Genomic DNA, 21,321 nt, shown 5'->3' with positions numbered 1-21,321 from the left:
GAGAGGGAAGGGACCCCAAGCTGGGGAACCAGGGAATGCCCAGGATTCCTCAAGGCCAGAGCTGGGGATAGGAGGTACCTAGACTCTCAGTTTGTACATTTTCCATTTTGGAATTTTGAGTTCCAATTGTTAAACTTAATTTCTCCCCAGTTTATATATATATATATATATATATATATTTTTTAGAGTTGAGTTTTTATTTATTATTAAAAACAAAAAAGCCCAGCCCTGCCGCTGCCCGGGCGTCCCCTGAGGTAGCGTCCTCAGTCGGGTGGTCTCCGGGCCTGGGGTGGACGGCCCGGCCACAGACTCTCGCTCTGACGCATGAACTCAAGAGGTGACAACACTTCGTGTGAATAAAATACATATGGACACTTGCGAGCCACGGTCAATGCCTGTCGCCTGGTGCTCTTCCAGTCGCTGCAGGGGTCTGGGTTGGGGGCTGGGCAGCCCACTACTGCAGCCAGCCTGTTGCTAGTATGGTCACCTAGGTGGACAGGCCAGGGGAGAGTGGGGGAATGGAGAGAGGGCGTAGGGGGTTGGGCTGTAAGCAAGGCTGTTTCCTGGGAATGGGGCAGAGGTGATGAGCCAGGGAGGGGGCACCAGCTGGGTGTTGGGCCCCCCGTGCGCCATCTGCGGCCACCTGGGGTATGTGTCGACCCCTAAGTCCCTGCCCGTTTGCGCAGGGAGTGGGCTTTTTGTGACGCGTCCTACCCCCAACCTGCCATAAGTTCTAGGCAGAGTGTTTATTCAGTAACTAGTTGAAAATGCAGACAGCCCAGCCAAACTGGCTTTCTCTGAGGGGTACCTCGCCCACGTGCCGGCGGCCAGCCTCCGACGGCGGAGGGACAGAGCCTGCATTCCTGCCAGCGCCCCGCGCCCAGCCCGTCCCCTCGCTCCTGAATCCGCCTGCACCCCCGTATCACATCCACACCCCGCTGTCTGGCGGTCTCGTCCGCTGTCCCTTCCCCAGCGGGACAGCAGGGCGGGCCGCTGCCGCCGTCCCGGAGTCCCGTGCGCCCAGGGAAAGCGGGCTCCGCGCTAGTCCCCGGAACCCGAAGTGTGAGGCCGCAGTCGCCGGGGGATGCGTGTTCACGCAGCGCCAGCCCCGCGTGACCGGCCCGCCGCTTCCGGCGCCGGGGGAAGATGTGGCAGGCATGCGGAGCGCTCCGGACCGGCGCCCTGGCCTTGGCGCGGTCCCCGGGGACCCGGGCCTGCGGTGGAGGCGGGGACATCTCCTACACGCAGGGCCAGGCCCCAGAGCCCCGGACGCGAGAATATTTTTATTACGTGGATCATCAGGGCCAGGTGGGCCTGGAGCGGGGCCTGAGGGGGCGCACCTGTAAGAGAGGTGGGGTCGAGGGAGGGCCCCTGCGAGGGGCGGGGTCTCTGAGGTAAGTGAACGTGACTGCTGAGCTGGGTCACCGAGCTGGACAGATTGGGGCGTCGGGCCTCAGCCCCAGAGGGGTCGGACCCCCAGCAGCCAACCTACCACACGCAGCTGCAGCTGCGTCTCGCGCGCTCTGCATCCCCAGATCCTGCCCCTCCCTGCGGTCCCCGGCCCCCGGGGCCGCCCTGCCTGATTTGCAAGCCCTGGCGGGTGGAAGCAAGTCGGGGAGCCTCCGCGGAGGAGGTGGCACACTTAATTAGAAACTTGAGGAAGGGAGAGGTACGGGGAAAGCATGGCAGCTCAGGCACCTGCACGGCCCGGAGCGCGGTGTAGATGCGGGAATGTTGGTAGGGCCCCCGGTTTACTTTGCACTCGCCTCTCTGCACACGGTGTGTACACACGAGCAAGGGAAGCGGACACTAGCCTCAGCTCAGGCCTGCCCAATGCCAACCCTGCCCTGGGGCCGACCCTGTCTGGCTCCCAGCTGGGACTCATGGGCAATGGCCTGCCCCTCTGTCCGCAGCTTTTCCTGGATGACTCCAAAATGAAGAACTTCATCACCTGCTTCAAAGGTACTGCTGCACCCTCTTACCCACCTTCCATCTCCCTTCAGCAAGGCCCTGATGGGCTCTGCTCCCCAGCCTCCCCACTGGCCCGCCCGAAGCAGAGGACTGGGCATCCTGCGCACAAGAGCCCTGCTGTCTAGAGTGAGGCCAAAGTGGTGGGCCGACAAGCGGTGCCAGCCCTTGGCGTTGCCCAGGGCAAGCCGTTTGCCTGGGGGAGTGGGGCCCCGTGTAGACTGGCATGGTAAGCAACCGCGCCCCTTCACCTCCAGACCCACAGTTCCTGGTCACCTTCTTCTCCCGCCTGAGACCCAACCGCAGCGGTCGCTACGAGGCCTCTTTCCCCTTCCTCTCGCCCTGCGGCAGGGAGCGCAATTTCCTGCGCTGCGAAGACCGGCCCGTGGTCTTCACGCACCTGCTGGCCTCGGGCCCCGAGCCCCCGCGTCTCTCCTACTGCGGCGGCGGTGAGGCCCTGGCTGTGCCCTTCGAGCCGGCGCGTCTGCTGCCCCTGGCAGCCAATGGGCGCCTCTACCACCCGGCGCCGGAGCGTGCGGGCGGCGTGGGCCTGGTGCGCTCAGCCCTGGCCTTCGAGCTTAGCGCTTGCTTCGAGTATCCGCCCGGCGCGTCCGCGCTGCCCTCGCACGTGCGCTGGCAAGGCCGCCGCCTCGCCCTCACCATGGACCTGGCCCCGCTGCTGCTCGCCACCCCGCGGCCCTGAGCCGCAGGTGCCCCTGGCCGCCCCCCCCCCACCCCGCGGTCCCGCCCCCCTCCCCGCGAGGTCCCGGCCGCGCATCGCTGCGCACGCGCACCCAAAGAGCGCGCCGGCCGAATGCGCGTGCGCGGCACAGGTGCACCGCGGCCCCGTTCTGCTCGGCGCTGTCCGAGGTGCTGCCGCGTCCGTGGCCTCGACCGCGAGGAGGGGTGGGGTCGCGGGCCCTTCTGCTACCTCCCCACACCTCGGGCCTGGGGCGTCCTTTGGTTTGGCCATCGCTCACTGGGGCTGGCCGGGGAGGCCGGGCCGGAGGCGCGGGGGCTCCAGTGCGCGTGCGCGAGCGGCGCCCGCCCCTCCCCCGCCCGGCGCTGCTCGGTGGGCCGCGGCGCCGCGGGCTCGGCGGGGGAGCCGCGCCGCGGGAGTGTCAGGTGAGGGGGCGCCCGACCCGAGGTCAGCGGGCATGGGGGCGGGATCGGGGGCCGTTCCGGCTCTGTACCCCACGCGGACCGAGAAGGGGAGGAGACCTGGCAGGGACCACGCCCTGCCCTGAACTGGCCCAGGACAGACCCGCGCTGGAGGGGGTGCAGGTGACACCGTGGGGGTAATCGAGGCATGCGGCTCGGGCTTCGCACTGAGCCCGAGGGGGTCGCAGGGCTTCCTCGCCCCTCCAGTCCCCGCACAGATGGGCGCCCTGGAGACGGTGACAGCCAACGCAGAATCCTGTGTGTGACGCCCCGCCCCCTGCCCAACCGGATTAGAGGGCTGTCCGCTGGGTAAAAGGCTTTCTGGGCTGGCCTCTGCTCTTCCCGCCTGGGCCCTCATCCCTGCTCAGGCCGGCCCTTTTATTCCAGTCAGTGTCTAGGGGGTGTCCCTGTGAAACACAGTGCCTTGAATCCTAAGGAGGAAGCCAAGAAGCTCCTCTACTTGAGGACTTGCCGCTGGAGGCTGGGTGGGCAAGCCCTGGGCCAGCGCTTTGGCTCAGGGAAATGGATCCCAGGAGCCCAGAGTATGCCTTCAGGTCCTTGGGGTTCACACATATCCGGAGACACCTGGGAACTGCCTCTGCCTGGGCCAAAGCTATATTCCATTAAAACTTTTGCTGTGCCTACCTCATTTCTAGTGACTTTAAATAATCATGTGAGTTACAAGTTAGAGGAAGATTTGAACAGACACCAAGGCCACTTGGTCCCTTTCCACATGACTCCCTCTTGCTAGCAGGGAGACTTGGTAAACAGGCGGGTGTTCAGAGCGGGACCCTTTGAGGAAGGGCTAGAGGCTGGATAACAGCACACCCTCAGCTTTGCTATCCCTAGTTCCAGACTAGCTGGCTTCTCGGCCCAAGTCCCCACCTTTAAAACTGGACTTACTGTGCCTGGAACTAGTCCCAGGCCTCCCCATCTCTCTAGGATCACAGGTGCATCTGCATAAATCCCAAACACACTATATATTCCTTCACAATTTAGGAGGTCACTGCTCCCACAGCCCACTTGGGAAACTACCCTAGAAACCCAGTTGGTGGCCCAAGGCCCCTCTTTTACAATCCAGCTGTTCCAGAGCCCAAAAAAACAGAAGCAACTTGCTGGGAGCCAGCAGGGAGAACATAGGCCATTTCCTATTGTGTGCCACATCCCCCAATTCTCTAACAAGTTCCCTGAGAAATACCCCTAATTCTCTGCAAGCTGTTCCACCCACTCTCACCCCCAGGAGGGCAGGGGCAGGGGCTGGATAAAGCTGTGTTTGCATTTTCCTGTGGCTGGTGGCTCCCAGATCAGTTCTGCCCCTGTTACCCATCAAGATACATCAGGTGGATCCCAGGGTCGGGGAACACAGCATGAATTCTAGGGAGAAAAGGACTAGACAATGCTGGGTCAGGGTCAGGCGAAGACAAGGACACTGGCAGTGTGGGGCCTTGGGCCTTGTGTTGGGGGCACAAGACTTCTGTTATGGACTCGGCTTTTGGAGGTCTCACAGAGAGGAGTTCATGTGGACAAGGGGAAATGTCTTCCCAGAGCCTGTTCTTCCCCTTCTAGCCTGTGCTTGGGTGCTGGGCTTCACCACCTCACCTTGCACTAGCCTCTTGCACCTTAGATTCAAGGAGTGGCCAGTTGCTAGAATGTAGAGGGAAGCCGGATCCAGACGTCCACACGCACGAGCAGGAAGCCCCTTACAATGCCAGACGGAGATAGATGGGAAGAGAAGAGAGCTCGGTCAGGGTTGACTCTCCCACATGGCCTGTGTAGTAAGACTAAGAACAGTGGAAATTCCAAACTGAAACCTGATGCCCCAGATCTTCATGACTGTTTTTATAAAGGAGGGAAACCAACTTTTTTTTTTTTTTTTAATCAGTTGCTTGAACTGATTTATAACTTTTCAGAAACTAGACACAAGGTGTGGGCCTCCATCATGTCCTTCTCTGGCTCTCAAGTGTTAGGGGCAGGCCTGCCAACCTGTGTTTCAGGAGGCACATCACATCCGGGGTGGACTATAAGGAAGCCCATCAGGAGGTTGCAGCTTCGTGGCCCGCGGCCGGTCCCGCGGGAGATGGCCCCGGGCGCGCCCACACTGCTGCTGCTGTGGCTGCTGTGGTTCCCCGACTTCCCGGCCCGCGCTGCCGGCTGCCCGGCCGCCTGCCGCTGCTACAGCGCCACGGTGGAGTGCGGCGCCCTGCGGCTGCGCGTCGTCCCGCCCGGAATTCCACCTGGGACGCAGGTGGGCACCGCGTGGGGCCACTGGGCCGCGGAGCAGAGGTGCCCGCGACACGGAGGGAGGGCTGTGTGAGCGTCCCTGTGGGTGCTGGAGCGCCCCAGGGAAGAGGGAGACTCCCTCAGCGGCGTGAATACCCTCCTTCCCTCCCTCCCTCCGGCCCGCAGACGCTGTTCCTGCAGGACAACAGCATCGCGCGCCTGGAACCGGGCGTACTGGCGCCTCTCGCAGCCCTGCGCCGTCTCTACGTGCACAACAACAGTCTGCGCGCCCTGGAGCCAGGCGCCTTCCGCGCGCAGTCGCGCCTGCTGGAGCTAGCGCTCACCGGCAACCGGCTACGCGGCTTGCGAGTTGGCGCTTTCGCCGGCCTGGCCCAGCTCCGTGCACTCTACCTGGCTGGTAACCAGCTAGTGCAGCTGCTGGATTTCACCTTCCTGCACCTACCGGTGAGGGGGTTAGGTGGGCAAGGGCAAGGGGTAGTGAAAGGGAGAAAAGTCAACCCAGTCTAGCCTGCTAGGAAGGGATCCTGTGTCCCAGGGCCCCTTTCCCTGATGATCTGCTGTCCTTCCTTCAGCGACTGCAGGAGCTGCACCTGCAGGAAAACAGCATTGAGCTGCTGGAGGACCAGGCCCTGGCCGGGCTCTCCTCATTGGCACTGCTGGACCTCAGCAGGAATCAACTGGGCACCATCAGCCGTGAGGCCCTACAGCCCCTGGCCAGCCTGCAGGTCCTGCGCCTCACAGGTACCTCCTTCCGGGGGGAAGGGATCTCATGCAAAGGTTTATTCCCTGGCCACAGGGGTGGCAGTAGGAAACAGGCTCAGGTGTGGAGTGGACTTTGATTTCAGTGGCTCGGAATTGCAGACCATCCAGGAGCACTCTGGAGGGTCATGCCACCGGCACCCATGGTAGAAGTCTGATAGGAATGGGGGTGCTGGAAGGGACACAGCTCAGGGAACTTGCCTAATGAAGACAGAAAAGGTAGAAATCCTTTGAAAGAGTTGAGGGGCTTGCACTTGCACACTTAGGGGCTATCAGGGCAGGCAGGCAGAAACTGGAAAGATGAAACTAGGGCTGGCATTCCAGGACACAGCACCTGAAGACAAGGCTGACAGGACCTGCAAGGTCTCAGTGCTGTAGGATGTCTATGTGGACACCAAGGTTCCCCCAAAATAATGGGACTTGTTGCAGAGACTTCAGAGGAGTAGAGGCTTTCTTAGAAATTAGGGGCCTGGAACATGCATCACAGAACTGAAGGGGGAGGGAAGAGCTTGCCCACACTCCAAGGAGCTTGGGGTGAGAGAAGAGGCTGCAGGGGCGCCCTGTGGGAGGTGGGAAGGGGGCTCCTGTTCTGGCCAACCACCCCTGAGCTACCAGCCCACCACTGCTCTGCCCACAGAGAACCCATGGCGCTGTGACTGTGCCCTGCATTGGCTGGGAGCATGGATCAAGGAGGGCGGCCAGCGGCTGCTCAGCTCCAGGGACAAGAAGATAATGTGTGCAGAGCCCCCGCGCCTGGCACTTCAAAGTCTCCTGGACGTATCTGGCAGTAGCCTCATCTGCATCCCGCCCTCTGTACACGTGGAGCCGCTGGAGGTGACAGCCAACTTGGGGGAGGACCTGCGGGTTGCCTGCCAAGCTTCCGGCTACCCGCAGCCCCTGGTGACCTGGAGAAAGGTGGCCCAGCCTCGCGAAGGGCAGCCACGGGCTCAGGCCCAGCCAGACGGCGGGGCGCCGCGCCCAGGCGGGCCCGGCGCCTCTGACACGGGCAGCGGCATGCTCTTCCTCACCAACATCACCCTGGCCCACGCTGGCAAGTACGAGTGCGAGGCCTCCAACGCCGGCGGCGCCGCCCGCGTACCCTTCCAGCTCCTGGTCAACCTGTCCCGGCAGCAGCAGCTGCAGCTGGCGCCCCCGCCGCCCCCGCACGCCGGCCCCGTCAGCCACGAGCCCCCGCAGGAGGCGGGCAGCATGGCCTTCCGCGCCCTGGGCCTGGCCACGCAGACGGCCATCGCAGCCGCCATCGCGCTCCTCGCGCTCACGGCGCTGCTGCTGGCGACCATGATCTGCCGCCGGCGGCGCAAGCGGAAAAAGGCGCCGGGGCCGCCGGGGGAGGGCGCGCTGTTCGTCAACGACTACTCGGATGGGCCCTGCACCTTCGCGCAGCTCGAGGAGCTCCGCGACGAGCGAGGCCACGAGATGTTCGTCATCGACCGCTCCAAGCCGCTCTTCGCGGAGGGCCCGACGGAGGCGGCCGACGGCGCGGCTACCGGGCCGGGGCAGGGCCTCCCGCTGCAGCCGCCCGCCGCCTACGAAATTCACTGCTGAGCGGGGCCTAGAGGGGCGGGCGGGCGGGCGCGTGCGGATGACGTAGGCGTCGCGGACTGGCCGGCCCGCGGGCTCGCCCCGCGCATGCTCCAGCGCAGTCAGTAAAGGCTAGAAGCTGCGCAGTGTGCGGCGAGCCGTGTGTGGGGTCTGGGGCCCCGAGGGCGGGGCGCAGGCACCTGCGGACCCCCAGCTCTGCAGGCGGAAGTCCTAACGTGCGAACGGACGGTGGCCAGAAGGCTCCCCACACCCCTACTGAGGCCCTCCAGAAAAGACCCCTCCCAGGACCACCGTCACCTCTAGCTCTGCAGGGGCTGACACCGGCTGGAGGACCTGGGGCGTCCCCGAGGTGGGAGGGGCGGCGGGCCGTGGAGGCGCCCAGACTGGCTGTGAGGCGGGTGGGACGCCCAGGGAAGGGGAGGCGGGCAGCGGACTGGAAAACAGCTGTTAGTTACCCAGCGGCCAGGTTGGGGGTGACAGCAGAGCCAGAGACAAGTCATTCTGACCAATTAGGACAGAAAAAACAACCACAAATTTAAGTTCCAAACACACTGCACGTTTGTACCTTAATGACACCTTCTGGCTCCAAAGCCCAGCCAGGTGGTCTCCTGGGTGCCAGGGTAGGGAGACCCAGCTCTCCTTGAAGCAGGTCCCTGTTCCAACTTCAACCCCAGGGCAGTCTGCTCTTGGGAAGGGCCTAGAGAGAACACCCTCTCTCAGCTCACAGCTGGGACCCCAGAAACATTCCAAAGAAAGGACCACAACACCAGAGCGTAGCCAAGTGCACCCAAACCAAACCTGGCCGTGCAGGCCTGGAATCCAGCCCTGAAGCCCAAGCCAGTCAGGGGAATGGGTACAGGGCAAACTGCACATGGTGCTGCACAAAGCATAGGAAGGCTCAAAATGCCCAGGAGCAAGGAAACCCGAGACCAGTGCATCTGTGTCAGGCCTCCAACAGGGCCCCGTGAAGGCTCTGTCTACCTAAGGCAGGGAGGGATCTCCATCAGCCCTGAACACCAGGACAGCCCGGAGGTCATAGGCTGAAGTAGTCTGCAGCCAGGCGCCCATAAATGTCTGTGGTCCACAGCACATGAGCACGGCCTGAGGCCAGTAGCAGCTGGTGCAACTCGGCCTCCACACGAGCGAACTTCTCCTCGTTGATGGAAGCCTCCAGCAGAACAGAAGCAGGCGGTGGCCAGGGCAGGCCTTCGTAACAGTCCACAGGGAAGGGGTGCACCACTGTGCGTAGCTCAGCCTGCACCACTGAATCCCGGAGGAGCTCCTTGAGGCCCGCCATGGACAGCGGGTTGCCATAGAGGCCGAGGTAGCGGAGGCTGGTGCAGCGCGTCAGCACAGGGAGCGTGGCCAGCAGCTGGGTATCGGCAAGCTGGCACTCAGTCAGCTCCAGGTGCAGCAGTGTGGCCGCAGCCGCCCGCAGCAGACCCTGGAAAGGCTCTAGTTGGCTGCCGGACAGGTCATTGCCACTAAGGTCCAACTTCTTGAGATGGTCAGCATGGGGGCTCCGTGCCAGAAAGCGCAGATCCTCGGGCAGCAGGGCACAGAAGGCCAGCTCCAGGCTCTCCAGAGGGCTCTGCAGGGTGCTATAGGGGACACAGGGGGTCACAAACAGGCCGGACCAGGGGAGGGTCTCGGGAGAGGAGGAAGGGCAGGGCAGTAGTGGGGCTTGCTCACCTGAGCAGCTGGTCCAACCGTCCCGAGAGGAGAGAGGAGCCCATGCTGAGCTCCCGCAGACAAGTGAAGCGGCCCATCTGGGCCAGGAAGTAACGGAAGTTGTCCTCACCATCCACAGAAGGCTGCCTGGAGTCCCCGTGCACATAGTGCAGCCGCAGGCTGGCCAGGTGCTGGAAGCGGGCCACATGTGGGATGATAACAGACAGGCCACGTAGACCCAAGTTGTTAAAGCGCAGGTCCACACGGCGCAAGCAGCCCGCATCCAGCAGCTGCAGCAAAGCCACAGTGTTGCGCATGGGCAGGTCCTCAGCCCGCAGGTCCCGGCAGCAGAGCCGCAGGGGACTGCCTACGCTGCTTCGCAGTGCCTCCCGCAGGAACGCATACGAGGCCCGGTTCACCCGCAGGTCCACACGAACCTCCACAGGAATGGGGGCCAGCCCAGGCTCCGCAGTCCCGCCCTGCTGCTGTGCTATGCAGGTGCGGGCCACCGCTGCTGTGCAGTCCCACATGCTCATGGTGCCAGGGTCCTGCTCCACGCCATCGTCCAGGAGGCCTGTCATATCCAGCACTCGCAGGGCATGCTTCCTGGGAGCACGGGTAGGCTGAAGCAGGAGACAAGGGAGCAGAGCCCACACCCACTCCCAGCCATCTTGGGACAGGAGCAACATGCCTGTTCCTGCACTGAGCCCTTGCAGTCGCCTGGAACCTCACAGGGCACACTCTCTGCACCACCACCCCCCCACCCCGGGCCTGAGGGGCCCTCGGGTGAGCCCATACCTGCAGAGAGGCTGTGTGCCAGCCTCTGTCTCTGGGGTGTGGAGCCGGGCCGTCAGCCCCAGGATCACAGCCTGCATGCTCTCTGTGCTGGGACGCTCTTGCAGCAAGGCCCGGCTGCAGTGGGCACATTCCTGCAACAGCTGCTGGAAGCTGAGCAGTGGGAAGGGCCACGTGTGCACCAGCTCTCGAAGCACAATAGTCTTCTTGTCCATGAAGGCCACCTTGAACAGCAGGGGGAAGAGCTCTCGAGGCAGCAGGGGCAGGGCCTGGCAGGCAGCTGGCTGGCACTGGAGCACCTGCCGTGTGCTCAGGAACACAAGCGTGTGCATGGCGCTGGGCCAGGCAAGAAGCCACCTGCAGGGAAGGGCCCTTCAGCGGGGAGGACAGACCCCAGGCCACCACCCGGCCATAGCCTCCTCCATCACTGGTAGTTAGCAAGCCCAGCGTGACACTTGGCACAGCGCTGACACTCAGTAGAGGACCGTGGCACCGAAGAGCAAGTGCTAAGTGCCTAGCATTGGGCTAAGTGGGAACAGGGACAAGACCACCCCCCACTTCCCTCCCTCCAGAAGCATGGGGCCTCTTTAGGGAAATGTAGCCATCAAACGGTACATAAACAGCCCAACATCAGACATGACCAGCTTGCCTGGATGTGCTTTTGACAGCTACTGCTCTGCAGGACCTCCCCCCACACACACACACCTGTACTTGAGGCCTCCCAAATTACAAAGCTGTTTATCAAGAGACCTTCTCTTCCTCAAAAGCAGAATAGAGCTCAGGCCCTTCCCCCCCCCCCCCCCACAAGCACTAGAGGAGGCAGGACACTCCTAGGGGGCTGGAAGCTGCATCACAATCCGCCTTCCCACCCTCCTCCAGCTCTTGCGGGTGGTCCTTGGACAGGAACTGGCAGCACTGATGCAGCTTAATAAATACCAGCAAATATAAAAAGGGCTGGGACCCAGGGAACCTTGAGTCCAGACAGGTCTTAACTACTCCCGTCCAGTAGTACTGCCAAGCACGGAGCTCCCTGCAGATTCACAGAAAGACAAAAAGCAAACCTCACTCACCAAGGTCCTTGCCACCTGTCTAAACGTCTTTTCCCCTAGAAAGAACCACAGTGAGAGACCAACTCTCAAACCCATGGGATTCGGTAGGCCCCAGGCCAGGAACTGCTCAGGTGGATAGAGTCCGCAGCAGAATGGGCATCCAAGCTAACAAGGGGCATACAGTAAATGCCTGAGACTATGGAGTCCTTGGACATCAGCTCTACTATTGACTTCAGCAGCAGCAACAATCAGTGGACTTACTTTGGGCCAAACACATCATCCTCAAAACTGCTTCCCAGTCATACCCCTGGAAACAGATTAGAAAACTAAGATCTAAGCCTTGCCAGGCCAAGGTCACAGCCTGGGCGATGAGCTCGGGGAAGGGGGAGCAGCCTGGCCCCAGGAACCCTGCTCTTCCGGACCTCATGCACAACGTAAGTCCTTAGGGCACTGGTTCTTGAGAAGCCCCGAACGCCAACCCTCGGCCTTGCTCTGCCTGGAGACAAATCTCGCGAGGGCGATTCATACCTCGCTGTGACAGGACAGACCAACCCAGCACCTGTCACGAGAGGAAACGAAAGCAGCCAGTGTGGTCACCGTGGGAGGAGCCTCTGTGCAGTGGCCGCCGCCCCCTCCCGCCGGCCCGCGGCTCCCGGCGTTTCCCCGAAGACGCCCCCGCCCGGCTCCTCCCGGCCTCGAGCCGCGGGAGACCCTCAATGCGACGCCCTCCGCCTCCCGGACGTGATGTGCCCCTCGAAGCCGGTGCGTCGTCCCCCCGGGGCCCGAGGTCGCTCTGCCCGACGCAGGGCTCCAGGTCCTTCCCCCACCCCGCGGACGAACCACCCGGTTCCCGCTCCCGCCTCCCGGGCGGCGGCGCCCCAAGCGCCCGTGCCTGCTTTGTGCGGCCAGGCAGGGCCAGGGGCGCACGCCGCCCCGCTGCATCTCCGGCCGGCGGCCCGCGCTCACCAGCCCCACAGCCGCTGCCACCGCCACCGGCCCCGCCTCACCGTCCGCGGCGCCCCGCCCAGCGCCTCCGCGCGCCGCGATGACGTAGACGCCACCCATTGGCCGCCCCACTAGGGCCCCACTGATTGGCTGTCCTGGTGGCGGCTGCCGAGCCGCCCCGCCTCCGACCCTGCCGGGTGCCCCCATTGGCCGGCAGCCGGCGTCGCCCTTGCGGCGGGAGATTCACGGGGCCCGGAACCCCGGGCCAGCGCCATGGAGCGGCTGCGGGACGTGCGGGAGCGGCTGCAGGATTGGGAGCGCGCGTTCCGGAGGCGGTGCGGGCGGCGGCCGGGCCAGGTGCGGGCTGCCCGGGGGCGGGGGGCTGAGGGTTCGGCCGCGGGCTGACGCGTTCCCTCCGCAGGAGGACGTGGAGGCGGCGCCGGAGGAGACCCGCGGTGAGCGCGCGGACGTGGGGCGGAAGGAGGGACGGGCGGGGAAGGAGCCCGGCGGCCCCCGATGACCCTTGATCCCACCCCCAGCGCTCTACCGGGAGTACCGCGCCCTGAAGGGGGTCCTGAGCCGGGCCGGCGGCATCGGACCTCGCAGCCCCGAGCAGTCGCTTCTCGCGACGGCGGAGGAGGTACCCAGGCCTGGACGTCCTGGCCTGCGGGTCAGTCTCCTGTATGGCAGAGCCAGGAGGAGTCGTGATCAGGCCTCTGTGGGGCACAGAACGTCGGGGGAGGACCGGACCTGGGGGGCGCTGGGGGGCTGGAGGAGGGCTCGGACCCCCACCCTCTCTTCCTGCAGAGGCCAGAGCCCAGCTGCTGGGGGCCGCACTTGAATCGAGCTGCGACCCAGAGTCCACATTCTAGTCTTTCTGGGCCAAGTCCTGTGGGGTCTGTGCCAGACTACGGGAAGAGACTTAAGACCAACCTAAAGGCCACCCTGCAGGTGAGAGTTACCGGTAGGCCAAGCAGGCAGTGCGTCTGTCCTGGATGCAGAGCTAGCGTCCGCCCAGGAACAGAGTCACCCTATAGCCTTTCTCGTCAACCCTTCCACACTTACGCCCCTGTACTTATGTGGTCATACGTCACCTTCCAGCATTAATCAGGGTAAGATTCCTGAGACGGGTTCAGAGCCAACCTCACGCTTCTCACCTTGGCTGGGGCTTCAGGGTGGACGTTCTGGCAGGTTTCAGAGTCTTTAGCAGCCCAGACACCTGAGTTCCTGCTTCCTGGTCTGTCTTCCCTCTCTCAGGCTGGGCCAGCCCTGGGCCGCACACCCCGGCCTCCACGAAGACCCTCCTCCAAGACGCCCTCCCGGGGGCCACCAGGTGCAGGGGCTGCCCCCATCTCTCCAGAAGAAGTCAGTGAGGTGCCCCTGCAGCCTCGTGGGCCCCGGCTGAGGCCAGGCCGCCTCCAGCAGCTGCGGGCATCCCTGAGTCTACGGCTGAGCTCCCTAGATCCTGGCTGGCTACAGAGATGTCACAGCGGGGCCCCAGATTTCCTGGGGGCTGCCCAGGCCTGCCAGCCTAACCTGGGTGTAGAGGGCTCACAGCCTCTGACTTCAGGTGTGCCATCAGTCCTTGGTCACAACACTGGCCCCGAGACTCGAACCCTACAGACAGGTGGAGTTACAGGGAGCCCCCAACCCGGCAACAGTCGAGGCAAGAAGTGGAGATGCGGTAGGGAACCAGAAGGGAACCCTGCACAGGCCCAGCAGGACAGTGGCCAAGCAGGACCTCTGCCTGAAGAAGCCGGGGCTGCGGGACATGCAGAAGACGGTCCAGGAGAACCCCTGTGGGTACAGCCCCCCAGTGGCCCCACAGCCCCCAGGTACCAGAGCTTCAGCCTCCCGGTGGGGTCGCCTTGAGATGAGCCAGGGTGGGGCAGGCTTTGGGCATGGCCTGCTTGTACATCCTTTCTAGACCAGCTAACCAAAGCGGAGATAATTACGTACGACTCAACATGAAGCAGAAACGCTACGTGCGGGGCCCAGCGCTCCGTGGCAGGCTGCTCCGCAAGCAGGTGAGGTGGCGGCAGGCACTCCCTTCATCCCTACCACCTTTTGCCTCGTGACCTTCTTTTGCGGCCCCCAGATGTGGAAGCAGAAGTGGCAGAAGAAAGGGGAGCGTTTTGGAGGTGGTCAGCCCAGAGCCACAGTCAGGAACTCTTGCTTCCGTTGTGGGCAGCTAGGCCACTGGTCATCCCAGTGCCCCCAACCAGGTGAAACTTCTACTGTGGGTGATGGGTTCCTGACACTGTTCGGAGAACACTTGTACTCTCAGGGGGGAGTGGGGGAAGCACGTCTAGCTCGAACAGAAGAACCTAGCAGCTCCTTACACCTGATGCAGAGCCTACTCCGGGCCCCCAGGGGAGCAGTAAGAACGAAGAGGACGTGCAGACCCAGCTCACCTTGGAGGAAGTAGTCCAGAGGACACGCACTGCCAGCTCTCAGCTCCCTGGTGAATGAAGGGACAGAGGGCAGGCTGTAGCTACCTGTTTTTGCTGGAAAGATCCCAGTCTAGTCTCGAGTCCCACACCACCTTTTTTGTCCGTTTCTAGTAAGTGAGAAAGATACAGAGCCCGCTGGGCCTGAGCTGTTGGTGACCATGGAGCGGTCTGTGCCCCAGGCGCACTGCCCACCACCCTGTGTGCCACCACTCTACCCACCAGGGCCCTCGGGGCAGGTGGCAGGTGAGCAGAAGCCTACCAGCCCAGAGCCTTTACTGGGAGATGGGGGCGACTTGGGGCCATGCTGACCAACACCCGTGTCCACAGAGACACCAGCTGAGGTGTTCCAGGCCCTAGAGCAGCTGGGGCACCAAGCCTTCCGCCCCGGGCAGGAGCGTGTGGTCATGCGGATCCTTTCTGGTGAGCTTGGCTGCCGGGGGGATGAGGCAGGGCCAAGGCCTGGCCACGGAGTGGCACTACTGACCCTTGGTCCCAGCAGGCATGTCCACGCTGCTGGTGTTGCCCACAGGGGCTGGCAAGTCCCTGTGCTACCAGCTCCCTGCGCTGCTTTACGCCCGGCGGAGCCCCTGCCTCACGCTGGTCATCTCTCCCCTCCTGTCTCTCATGGACGACCAGGTATACTGACAGGAGCCTGGGGCCCAGGCAGAAGGCAGAAACCCGTGCCCGTAGGTCCTCTGGCTCTTCTGGGCTGCTGCTTGTTACCTAATCAGAGCTGTAAAGAGCTCAGCTGTTCTCACCCCGTCGGCTGTGTCAACGACCCCAGGCCTTGTAGTGGCCCGAGGGCAGCAGGGACGTGGCAGCTGGCCAGATGTGGGTCGACCCCTAGGAGGAGCGGCGCTGGGGAGGGGGGACATCCCCAGTAGGGCCTGTCTGCTCCTGGCGCTTCTGAGCCAAGGCTCTGGGTGGCTCTGAATCCTTAGTCCTAGGCTCCACAGTCTGGGCTCGTTCTCCCTAGAGAGCCTGAGGCAGAGATGGTCGTGGTCAGGCTGAGCAGCTGAGAGCCACTGGAGGGAGGGCCAGGGAAGGGTGGCTTGTAACTGGTCGTCCTCCTGGACCTGCAGGTGTCTGGCCTGCCCCCGTGCCTGAAGGCAGCGTGCATACATTCAGGCATGACCAGGAAGCAGCGGGAGTCTGCCTTGAAGAAGGTGAGGGGCCTTACGTGGCAAGACGGGCAGGGGAGCAGACGGGCCCCTGGATGATGCTCCTGACCTTGCATCCTCAGGTTCAGGCGGCCCAGGTGCATGTGCTGATGCTGTCACCCGAGGCGCTGGTTGGGGCTGGGGCAGGGACCCCTGGCTGCCTCCCTCAGCTGCCTCCAGTCGCCTTTGCCTGTGTCGATGAGGCCCACTGCCTTTCCCAGTGGTCCCACAACTTCCGGCCCTGCTACTTGCGCGTCTGCAAGGTGAGCCTTATTCGGGGTACGAGCAAGCAGGCCGGGGTGGGGGGCGGCTTGGGCATCATCACCAGCTCCGCTCCCGCACAGGTGCTGCGGGAACACATGGGCGTGCGCTGCTTCCTGGGCCTCACGGCCACGGCCACACGCAGCACCTCGAGGGATGTGGCCCAGCATCTAGGCGTGGCCGAGGAGCTTGTCCTCAGAGGGCCGGTCACCATCCCCACCAACCTGCACCTCTCTGTGTCCATGGACAGGGACCCAGACCAGGTAGGTGTGCACACCTGGGCCAGGGCAGAGGCACGGCCTCCGACAGACCCCACTGACCACCGTCACCCACCAGGCTTTGGTGACGCTGCTGCGGAGTGATCGTTTCCGTGCTCTGAGCTCCGTCATCGTGTACTGCAACAGACGCGAGGACACAGAGCGTGTCGCCGCACTGCTCCGCACCTGCCTGCCTGCGGCCCGGGACCTGGGGCCCCGAGGTGAGGTCAGCGGGGTCGTGCCCCACAGGAGCTGCCTCAGGAACACAGTCTACCCAACCGTCTGTGTCTTCCCCGCAGGCCGGGCCCCCGAGGCTGTAGCCGAAGCCTACCACGCCGGCATGTGTGGCCGGGAGCGGCGGCGGGTGCAGCAGGCCTTCATGGACGGCCGGCTGCGGGTGGTGGTGGCCACGGTGGCCTTCGGGATGGGGCTGGACCGGCCGGACGTGCGGGCCGTGCTGCACCTGGGGCTGCCCGCGAGCTTCGAGAGCTACGTGCAGGCCGTGGGCCGGGCCGGGCGTGACGGCCAGCCGGCGCATTGCCACCTCTTCCTACAACCCCAGGTTCTTCCCTGCCCCGCTCGAGCCCCCCCCCCCCCCCCCCCACACACACCCCAGCCACTCCTTCACGGCTGCCGTGTCGCAGGGCCAGGACCTGCGGGAGCTGCGGAGACACGTGCATGCCGACGCCACCGACTTTCTCGCCGTGAAGAAGCTGGTCCAGTGCTCGTTCCCGCCGTGTACCTGCACCGCTGCCCACGCCCAGCGGCCCCCGGAGCAGGACGGAGCCGAGAGCCAGGACAGGCCTGTGGCCACGTCCCTGAGGGAGGCCGAGCAACCCAACATCGAGTGCACAGCCCGGTGCCCGGGCCACGAGCGGGCGCTCCCTGTGCAGCCGTTGGTGCAGGCCCTGGACATGCCTGAGGAGGGTGAGGAACTGGGGGCGGCGGTGGGCACGTCCCCACATGCCCACGTCCCTGCGTCACCTAAGCCCGGCTCTGCCCCCCAGCCATTGAGACCCTGCTGTGCTACCTGGAGCTCCACCCACGGCGTTGGCTGGAACTGCTGCCGCCCACCTGCGCCCGCTGCCACCTGCGCTGCCCCGGGGGCCCCCCCCCAGCTCCAGGCCCTGGCCCACAGGTGAGCACACGTCGCGGCCCGGGTGCGGCCAGGGACGCGGAGCCAGGACCGCTCATCCCGTGTCCCTTCCGCTGGTGCAGGTGTCCCCTCCTGGCTACGTGTCTGGCCCAGCAGCCACCGCGGAACACAGCTGGGGGAAGCTGTTCCGTCGAGTTCGACGTGCTGCAGCTGGCCGGCTCCGCGGGCTGGAAGCTGGCCTCTGTGGGGCAGGCTCTCCGCCAGCTGCAGTGGGAGCCAGAGCCCGCGACAGGTGCGCCCTGCCCCCAGCCCTGCTCGGCCGCAGCCCTGCTTGCCGCCCGCTCGCCTGTGCGTGACAAGCTCTCTGGCAGGTGCGCCTCGGGACACGGGGGTGCTGGTGGAGTTCCGGGAGCTTGCCTTCTGTCTGCGCAGTCCTGGAGACCTGACGGCCCACGAGAGGGACGAGATCTGTGACTTCCTGTACTGCCACATACAAGCCCGAGAGCAGGCGGCTCTGGCCCGCTTGCGCCGCACCTTCCGGGCCTTTCACAGGTGCGGGGTGGGGGGGGCGGGGCCTGGGGCCCCCTGCACCCCTCCCCTCAGGTGAGCAGCGCTGACAGATCACTGTCACCCCAGCGTCGCCTTCCCCAGCTGCGGGCCCTGCTTGGAGCAGCCTGATGAGGAGCGCAGCACCAGACTCAAGGCCCTGCTCAGCTGCTACTTCGAGGAAGAGGGTTCAGGGGGCACGGAAGACGAGCAGGGCCCAGAGCCAGGACAGGCTGGGGTGAGTGCTAGCCCCTCTGGCCTGCAGTGAGGTCAGGCTGCAGGGCGCACACACGCTCACACTCCACTACATGCCCGCCACCCACAGATCCAGGACTGGGAGGACCAGATTCGCCAGGACGTCCGCCACCTTCTGTCCTCGTGGCCAGACCAGCAGTTCTCAGGCAGGGCTGTGGCCCGTATCTTCCACGGCATCGGTGAGGGCCTAGGAGGCTGAGCGCTGACAATGGGCAGGGGCCGGGCCTGGCCCAGAGTCCTCAGGGCCCACATGTCCCATTCCGCCACAGGAAGCCCCCGCTACCCAGCGCAGGTGTACGGGCGGGACCGGCGCTTCTGGAGAAGATACCTGCATCTGAGCTTCCCTGCCCTGATGCGCTTAGCCACAGAGGAGATCCTGCGGGGGGCCGCTGACCACCCTGCCGTGGGCGGGCCCTGCTCCCCATCTCGGACAGGCATGCACAGGGGGCCGCGTGGCCACAGTACGGAGGGAGTCAGGTGTGGCATTGCGTCAGGGAAAAGGGACATCGATGGCCATGACAATGACTGACTACCCTGGGCACAGCCCACCACCAGAAATGTGGGGGCAAGGAAGCCCCAAAACGCAGAATAAAAAATGCTCAAGTCACTCTTAGGAGCCTTCTTTTCTGAGGACAGCCTTGCCCATCACACACCCCAAACAGCCAGGCCACGGGCACGCTCAGCTTTATTAGGCAGGCCAGCCACCCAGCTCAGGCCAGGGTGCTGGGCGCCAGGCTCAGAAACAGAATGGGCATGCCTGAGAGAGCAAGGAAGAGGGCAAAGCAGAGATGCGGCCCCAGGCTGTCAGCCAGGGCCCCGGCCAGCGTGCCCAGGAACAGCTTGCCCAGCAGCTCCAGAGTGGCCAGGAGGCTATAGTGTGTGGCCTGCAGGGGCGAGGTGGGACGAGGTGTGAGCTCAGGTGAGGGCTTGCTTGGATCCCAGCCCTGCAGCCCCCCTGGACATCCCAGCCGCACCCTCTTACCTGCAGGGCACTGGGCGCCAGCCGGCTACAGTGCATCATCAGGGTGAACGTGGTGGTTGTAACGAGGCCCCCCAGGAAGTGCTGCACACACAGGCTCAGCAAGGCTGCCCCTGGGAGGGCCGAGGTCAGCGGGGCCCAGGACACTGGACTCCTCCCCTCCCGTGGCCAGCCCCTCACCTCTCAGGACTGTGCTGGAGCCCAGCCTGACCCCCGGGGTGTCCAGGTGGAAGAGCAGGGTGGTCTGGCAGGCCAGACCCCCGAGCCGGAACCCAAGCACTGACCTCAGCAGGGGCACTGGTTGCCTGAGGTGGGGAGAGGGGGCGGGTCAGGGAGGGTGGCGCAGGTCAGGTGGCAGCAGGTGGCTGGAGCAGGCCGGGGAGGGCTCACCTGTGCCTGGCCAGCAGGGCCCCGCCCAGGGATGAGCCTACAATGGAGCAGAGCACAGCGCCCACGCCGTTCCACAGCCCCAGCTCTGGCGTGGAGATGCCGTGGTCCAGCAGGAGCAGCGGAAACAAGCTGCTGGCACCCTGCTCACCTGTGGGGAGAATGTGAGCAGGGGCTCCCCGCCTCCCTTCACCTGGGGCTTCAGGTGCACTCCCCTAGCCGGGCCCCTGCCGTGCCTCCGTCCTGGGGCATCAGCCAAGCTTAGGGTCAGCATGAAGCAGCGTCAGAGACCCGAGGGGGTGCGGCTGGAGCTCACGGAAGCCGTGCAGCTAGAGCTGGAGAAGCTGCAGAGCCAGGCTGGGCTCCAGCCTGCAGTTAATCCCCCAGAAGGTGGCCACAAAACGGGCTCCAGGGCCCCAGGCTCCCACCCCTGCTGTTGCCTGGCTCACGGCCTCACTCACCCAATTTGTAAGTGAGCACAAAGCCTGCTGTCCACAGAGTACCGGGCATGGCCAGCAGCTGCTGCGGAAAGCACAGGCTGTGGAGGGCGGGTTCTGACGGCCCAGACGAGGGCGGCTGTTGCAGGGCCGGCGCCGCCCAGACGAGGGCAGCAGCCAACCAATAGGTAGCCGCCAGGAGCAGGAAGAGCCCGGGCCAGGAGAGGGTAGGAACAAGGGCCAGCAGGCCCCCTCCCGCCAGCACTGCCCCCAGCTTGTAAGCGACCACCTGCACCGTGTTGCCAGGCCCTAGCTCAGCTGGCTCCAGGAGCTGGACGGCCAGCGTGTCCAGGGCCACATCCTGCACAGCCGCACCCAGGTTCAGCAACAGAAGCAGCCCCACCACACTGACCGGCAGGCCCGCCGGGCCGGCTTCCGCGGGAGGCGAGGCTGCAAGCAGCCCGCACACCAGGCCCAGAGCAGCCGTGCTGAGCATCAGCCAGGCCCTCAGGGAGCCCCGCGTGTCCACCAGCGGGGCCCACACGAGTTTAAACAGCCAGGGCAGGTACAGCACCTTGGCCAGGCCCACGCGCGTCAGGGAGAGGCCACGCGCCCGCAGCAGCACAGGCAGCAGGCCAGACTGCAGCCCATAGGGCAGGCCTTGCACCAGGTAGAGGCCGGCCAGCGGCAGCAGCTTCCCGTGCATGGCCGGGAACGCGGGGCGCCCGGGGGCTAGCGCTGGGGGGCGGGGATCCGGCCCGCGACCGGGCGGGGACGGGGGCTGCGTTCAAGGCCGGACCAGAGCCTGGAGCCGGGGCAGAGCGGTTCCGGACGGTGTCTGGTCCGGTCAGGATGAGGTCAGGGGCCACACGACAGCATGGCTCCGGAGCTGGACGAGGTCAGGGTGGGACAGGCCGGCACCCGCGGGTCCTGGGGGCGTGCGCACTACGCAGCCGCGGGACGCGGCGGCCACAGAGCACGCGAGCCGGCCAGAGCGCCGGCCGCCCTCGGGCGCCCCCAGTGGCCAACCTGGGTGCGGCCGGGGAGCCGCGGGCCAGACGGCCGCTCGCCTAGCTGGGGTTGAGCCCGCGGCCCACCTTGGACCCTCCCAAGGGTATCAGATCCGGCTCCCAGACACCCCTGGACCCACACCCTGACTTGGTGTCTCACCTGGAGCCTGGCTGCTGCAGTGTCCACCGGGTCCTCCCAGCGGCCCCCAGGGAGGAGTCGGCCTCTTAAGTGCCCGTCTACTACGGCTTCCTCCCGCCCCTGCGGCCCTCGCCCAACCGGGGGCCCTGAAAGCCATGTCGGTGTGAAAGGTCTCAGCCAGTGGGGTGC

At 64.8% G+C, this 21,321-nt stretch overlaps 4 protein-coding genes across 23 annotated transcripts; 2 read left to right on the top strand and 2 right to left on the bottom strand.

Annotated features, from left to right (window-relative positions):
• Nucleotides 1–931: 931 nt before the first annotated feature.
• Nucleotides 932–7,814, top strand: LRRC24 (leucine rich repeat containing 24). Of its 7 annotated transcripts, XM_032415760.1 has the most exons (7): nt 932–1,308; nt 1,914–1,962; nt 2,226–2,417; nt 5,040–5,374; nt 5,536–5,814; nt 5,943–6,111; nt 6,767–7,814. In XM_032415760.1, the coding sequence occupies exons 1-7, from the start codon at nt 1,147–1,149 to the stop codon at nt 7,693–7,695; spliced, it is 2,115 nt and encodes a 704-aa protein (XP_032271651.1). In that variant the 5' UTR covers nt 932–1,146; the 3' UTR covers nt 7,696–7,814. The 7 variants fall into 7 exon arrangements, with proteins under 7 accessions (XP_032271651.1, XP_032271654.1, XP_032271653.1 ...); XM_032415763.1 differs by lacking the exon at nt 2,226–2,417 and having other exon boundaries at nt 5,124–5,374; XM_032415762.1 differs by lacking the exon at nt 2,226–2,417 and having other exon boundaries at nt 5,091–5,374.
• A 102-nt stretch (nt 7,815–7,916) lies between these two features.
• Nucleotides 7,917–12,235, bottom strand: LRRC14 (leucine rich repeat containing 14). Of its 14 annotated transcripts, none has more exons than XM_032415775.1 (6): nt 12,174–12,197; nt 11,736–11,766; nt 11,095–11,188; nt 10,162–10,515; nt 9,385–9,969; nt 7,917–9,293 (listed from the first exon to the last, which is right to left on the bottom strand). In XM_032415775.1, the coding sequence occupies exons 4-6, from the start codon at nt 10,488–10,490 to the stop codon at nt 8,726–8,728; spliced, it is 1,482 nt and encodes a 493-aa protein (XP_032271666.1). In that variant the 5' UTR covers nt 10,491–10,515; nt 11,095–11,188; nt 11,736–11,766; nt 12,174–12,197; the 3' UTR covers nt 7,917–8,725. The 14 variants fall into 14 exon arrangements, with proteins under 14 accessions (XP_032271666.1, XP_032271672.1, XP_032271663.1 ...); XM_032415781.1 differs by having other exon boundaries at nt 11,129–11,188; XM_032415772.1 differs by lacking the exon at nt 12,174–12,197 and adding an exon at nt 11,469–11,514 and having other exon boundaries at nt 11,630–12,103.
• A 136-nt stretch (nt 12,236–12,371) lies between these two features.
• RECQL4 (RecQ like helicase 4) lies at nt 12,372–18,763 on the top strand. Its single transcript, XM_032415784.1, is given in 24 exon segments — nt 12,372–12,509; nt 12,574–12,607; nt 12,692–12,792; nt 12,960–13,103; nt 13,410–14,003; nt 14,006–14,179; nt 14,251–14,377; nt 14,506–14,616; nt 14,717–14,848; nt 14,933–15,025; nt 15,105–15,241; nt 15,688–15,771; nt 15,849–16,028; nt 16,110–16,289; nt 16,363–16,504; nt 16,583–16,845; nt 16,928–17,210; nt 17,291–17,391; nt 17,393–17,421; nt 17,502–17,671; nt 17,751–17,931; nt 18,016–18,163; nt 18,251–18,359; nt 18,450–18,763. Coding segments are annotated over 24 exon segments (3,861 nt in total). The 5' UTR covers nt 12,372–12,425; the 3' UTR covers nt 18,710–18,763.
• An 85-nt stretch (nt 18,764–18,848) lies between these two features.
• Nucleotides 18,849–20,946, bottom strand: MFSD3 (major facilitator superfamily domain containing 3). Its single transcript, XM_032415783.1, has 5 exons — nt 20,008–20,946; nt 19,550–19,697; nt 19,340–19,464; nt 19,163–19,272; nt 18,849–19,064 (listed from the first exon to the last, which is right to left on the bottom strand). Exons 1-5 carry the CDS (start codon nt 20,687–20,689, stop codon nt 18,891–18,893), a joined length of 1,239 nt encoding a protein of 412 aa, XP_032271674.1. The 5' UTR covers nt 20,690–20,946; the 3' UTR covers nt 18,849–18,890.
• Nucleotides 20,947–21,321: the final 375 nt, after the last annotated feature.

The sequence above is a fragment of the Phoca vitulina genome, unplaced genomic scaffold (assembly GCF_004348235.1).
Source record: "Phoca vitulina isolate PV1807 unplaced genomic scaffold, GSC_HSeal_1.0 scaffold18, whole genome shotgun sequence".
In the NCBI taxonomy this organism is placed as follows: Eukaryota; Metazoa; Chordata; class Mammalia; order Carnivora; family Phocidae; genus Phoca; species Phoca vitulina.
This window is presented reverse-complemented; position numbering and strand designations above follow the sequence as displayed.

Excerpts from the sequence above, each read along its gene's own strand:
- LRRC24 (XM_032415760.1), top strand. The coding sequence starts at position 1,147 with ATGTGGCAGGCATGCGGAGCGCTCCGGACCGGCGCCCTGGCCTTGGCG. Across the intron at positions 1,309-1,913 it reads ACGTGGATCATCAGGGCCAG|CTTTTCCTGGATGACTCCAA; the intron begins GTGGGCCTGGAG and ends CTCTGTCCGCAG. Across the intron at positions 6,112-6,766 it reads GCAGGTCCTGCGCCTCACAG|AGAACCCATGGCGCTGTGAC; the intron begins GTACCTCCTTCC and ends CTCTGCCCACAG.
- LRRC14 (XM_032415767.1), bottom strand. Across the intron at positions 9,970-10,161 it reads GGCACACAGCCTCTCTGCAG|GAAGCATGCCCTGCGAGTGC; the intron begins GTATGGGCTCAC and ends CCGTGCTCCCAG. Across the intron at positions 9,294-9,384 it reads CGGTTGGACCAGCTGCTCAG|CACCCTGCAGAGCCCTCTGG; the intron begins GTGAGCAAGCCC and ends TGTCCCCTATAG.
- MFSD3 (XM_032415783.1), bottom strand. The coding sequence starts at position 20,689 with ATGCACGGGAAGCTGCTGCCGCTGGCCGGCCTCTACCTGGTGCAAGGC. Across the intron at positions 19,465-19,549 it reads GCCCTGCTGGCCAGGCACAG|GCAACCAGTGCCCCTGCTGA; the intron begins GTGAGCCCTCCC and ends TCCCCACCTCAG. Across the intron at positions 19,273-19,339 it reads CTCCAGCACAGTCCTGAGAG|GGGCAGCCTTGCTGAGCCTG; the intron begins GTGAGGGGCTGG and ends CGGCCCTCCCAG.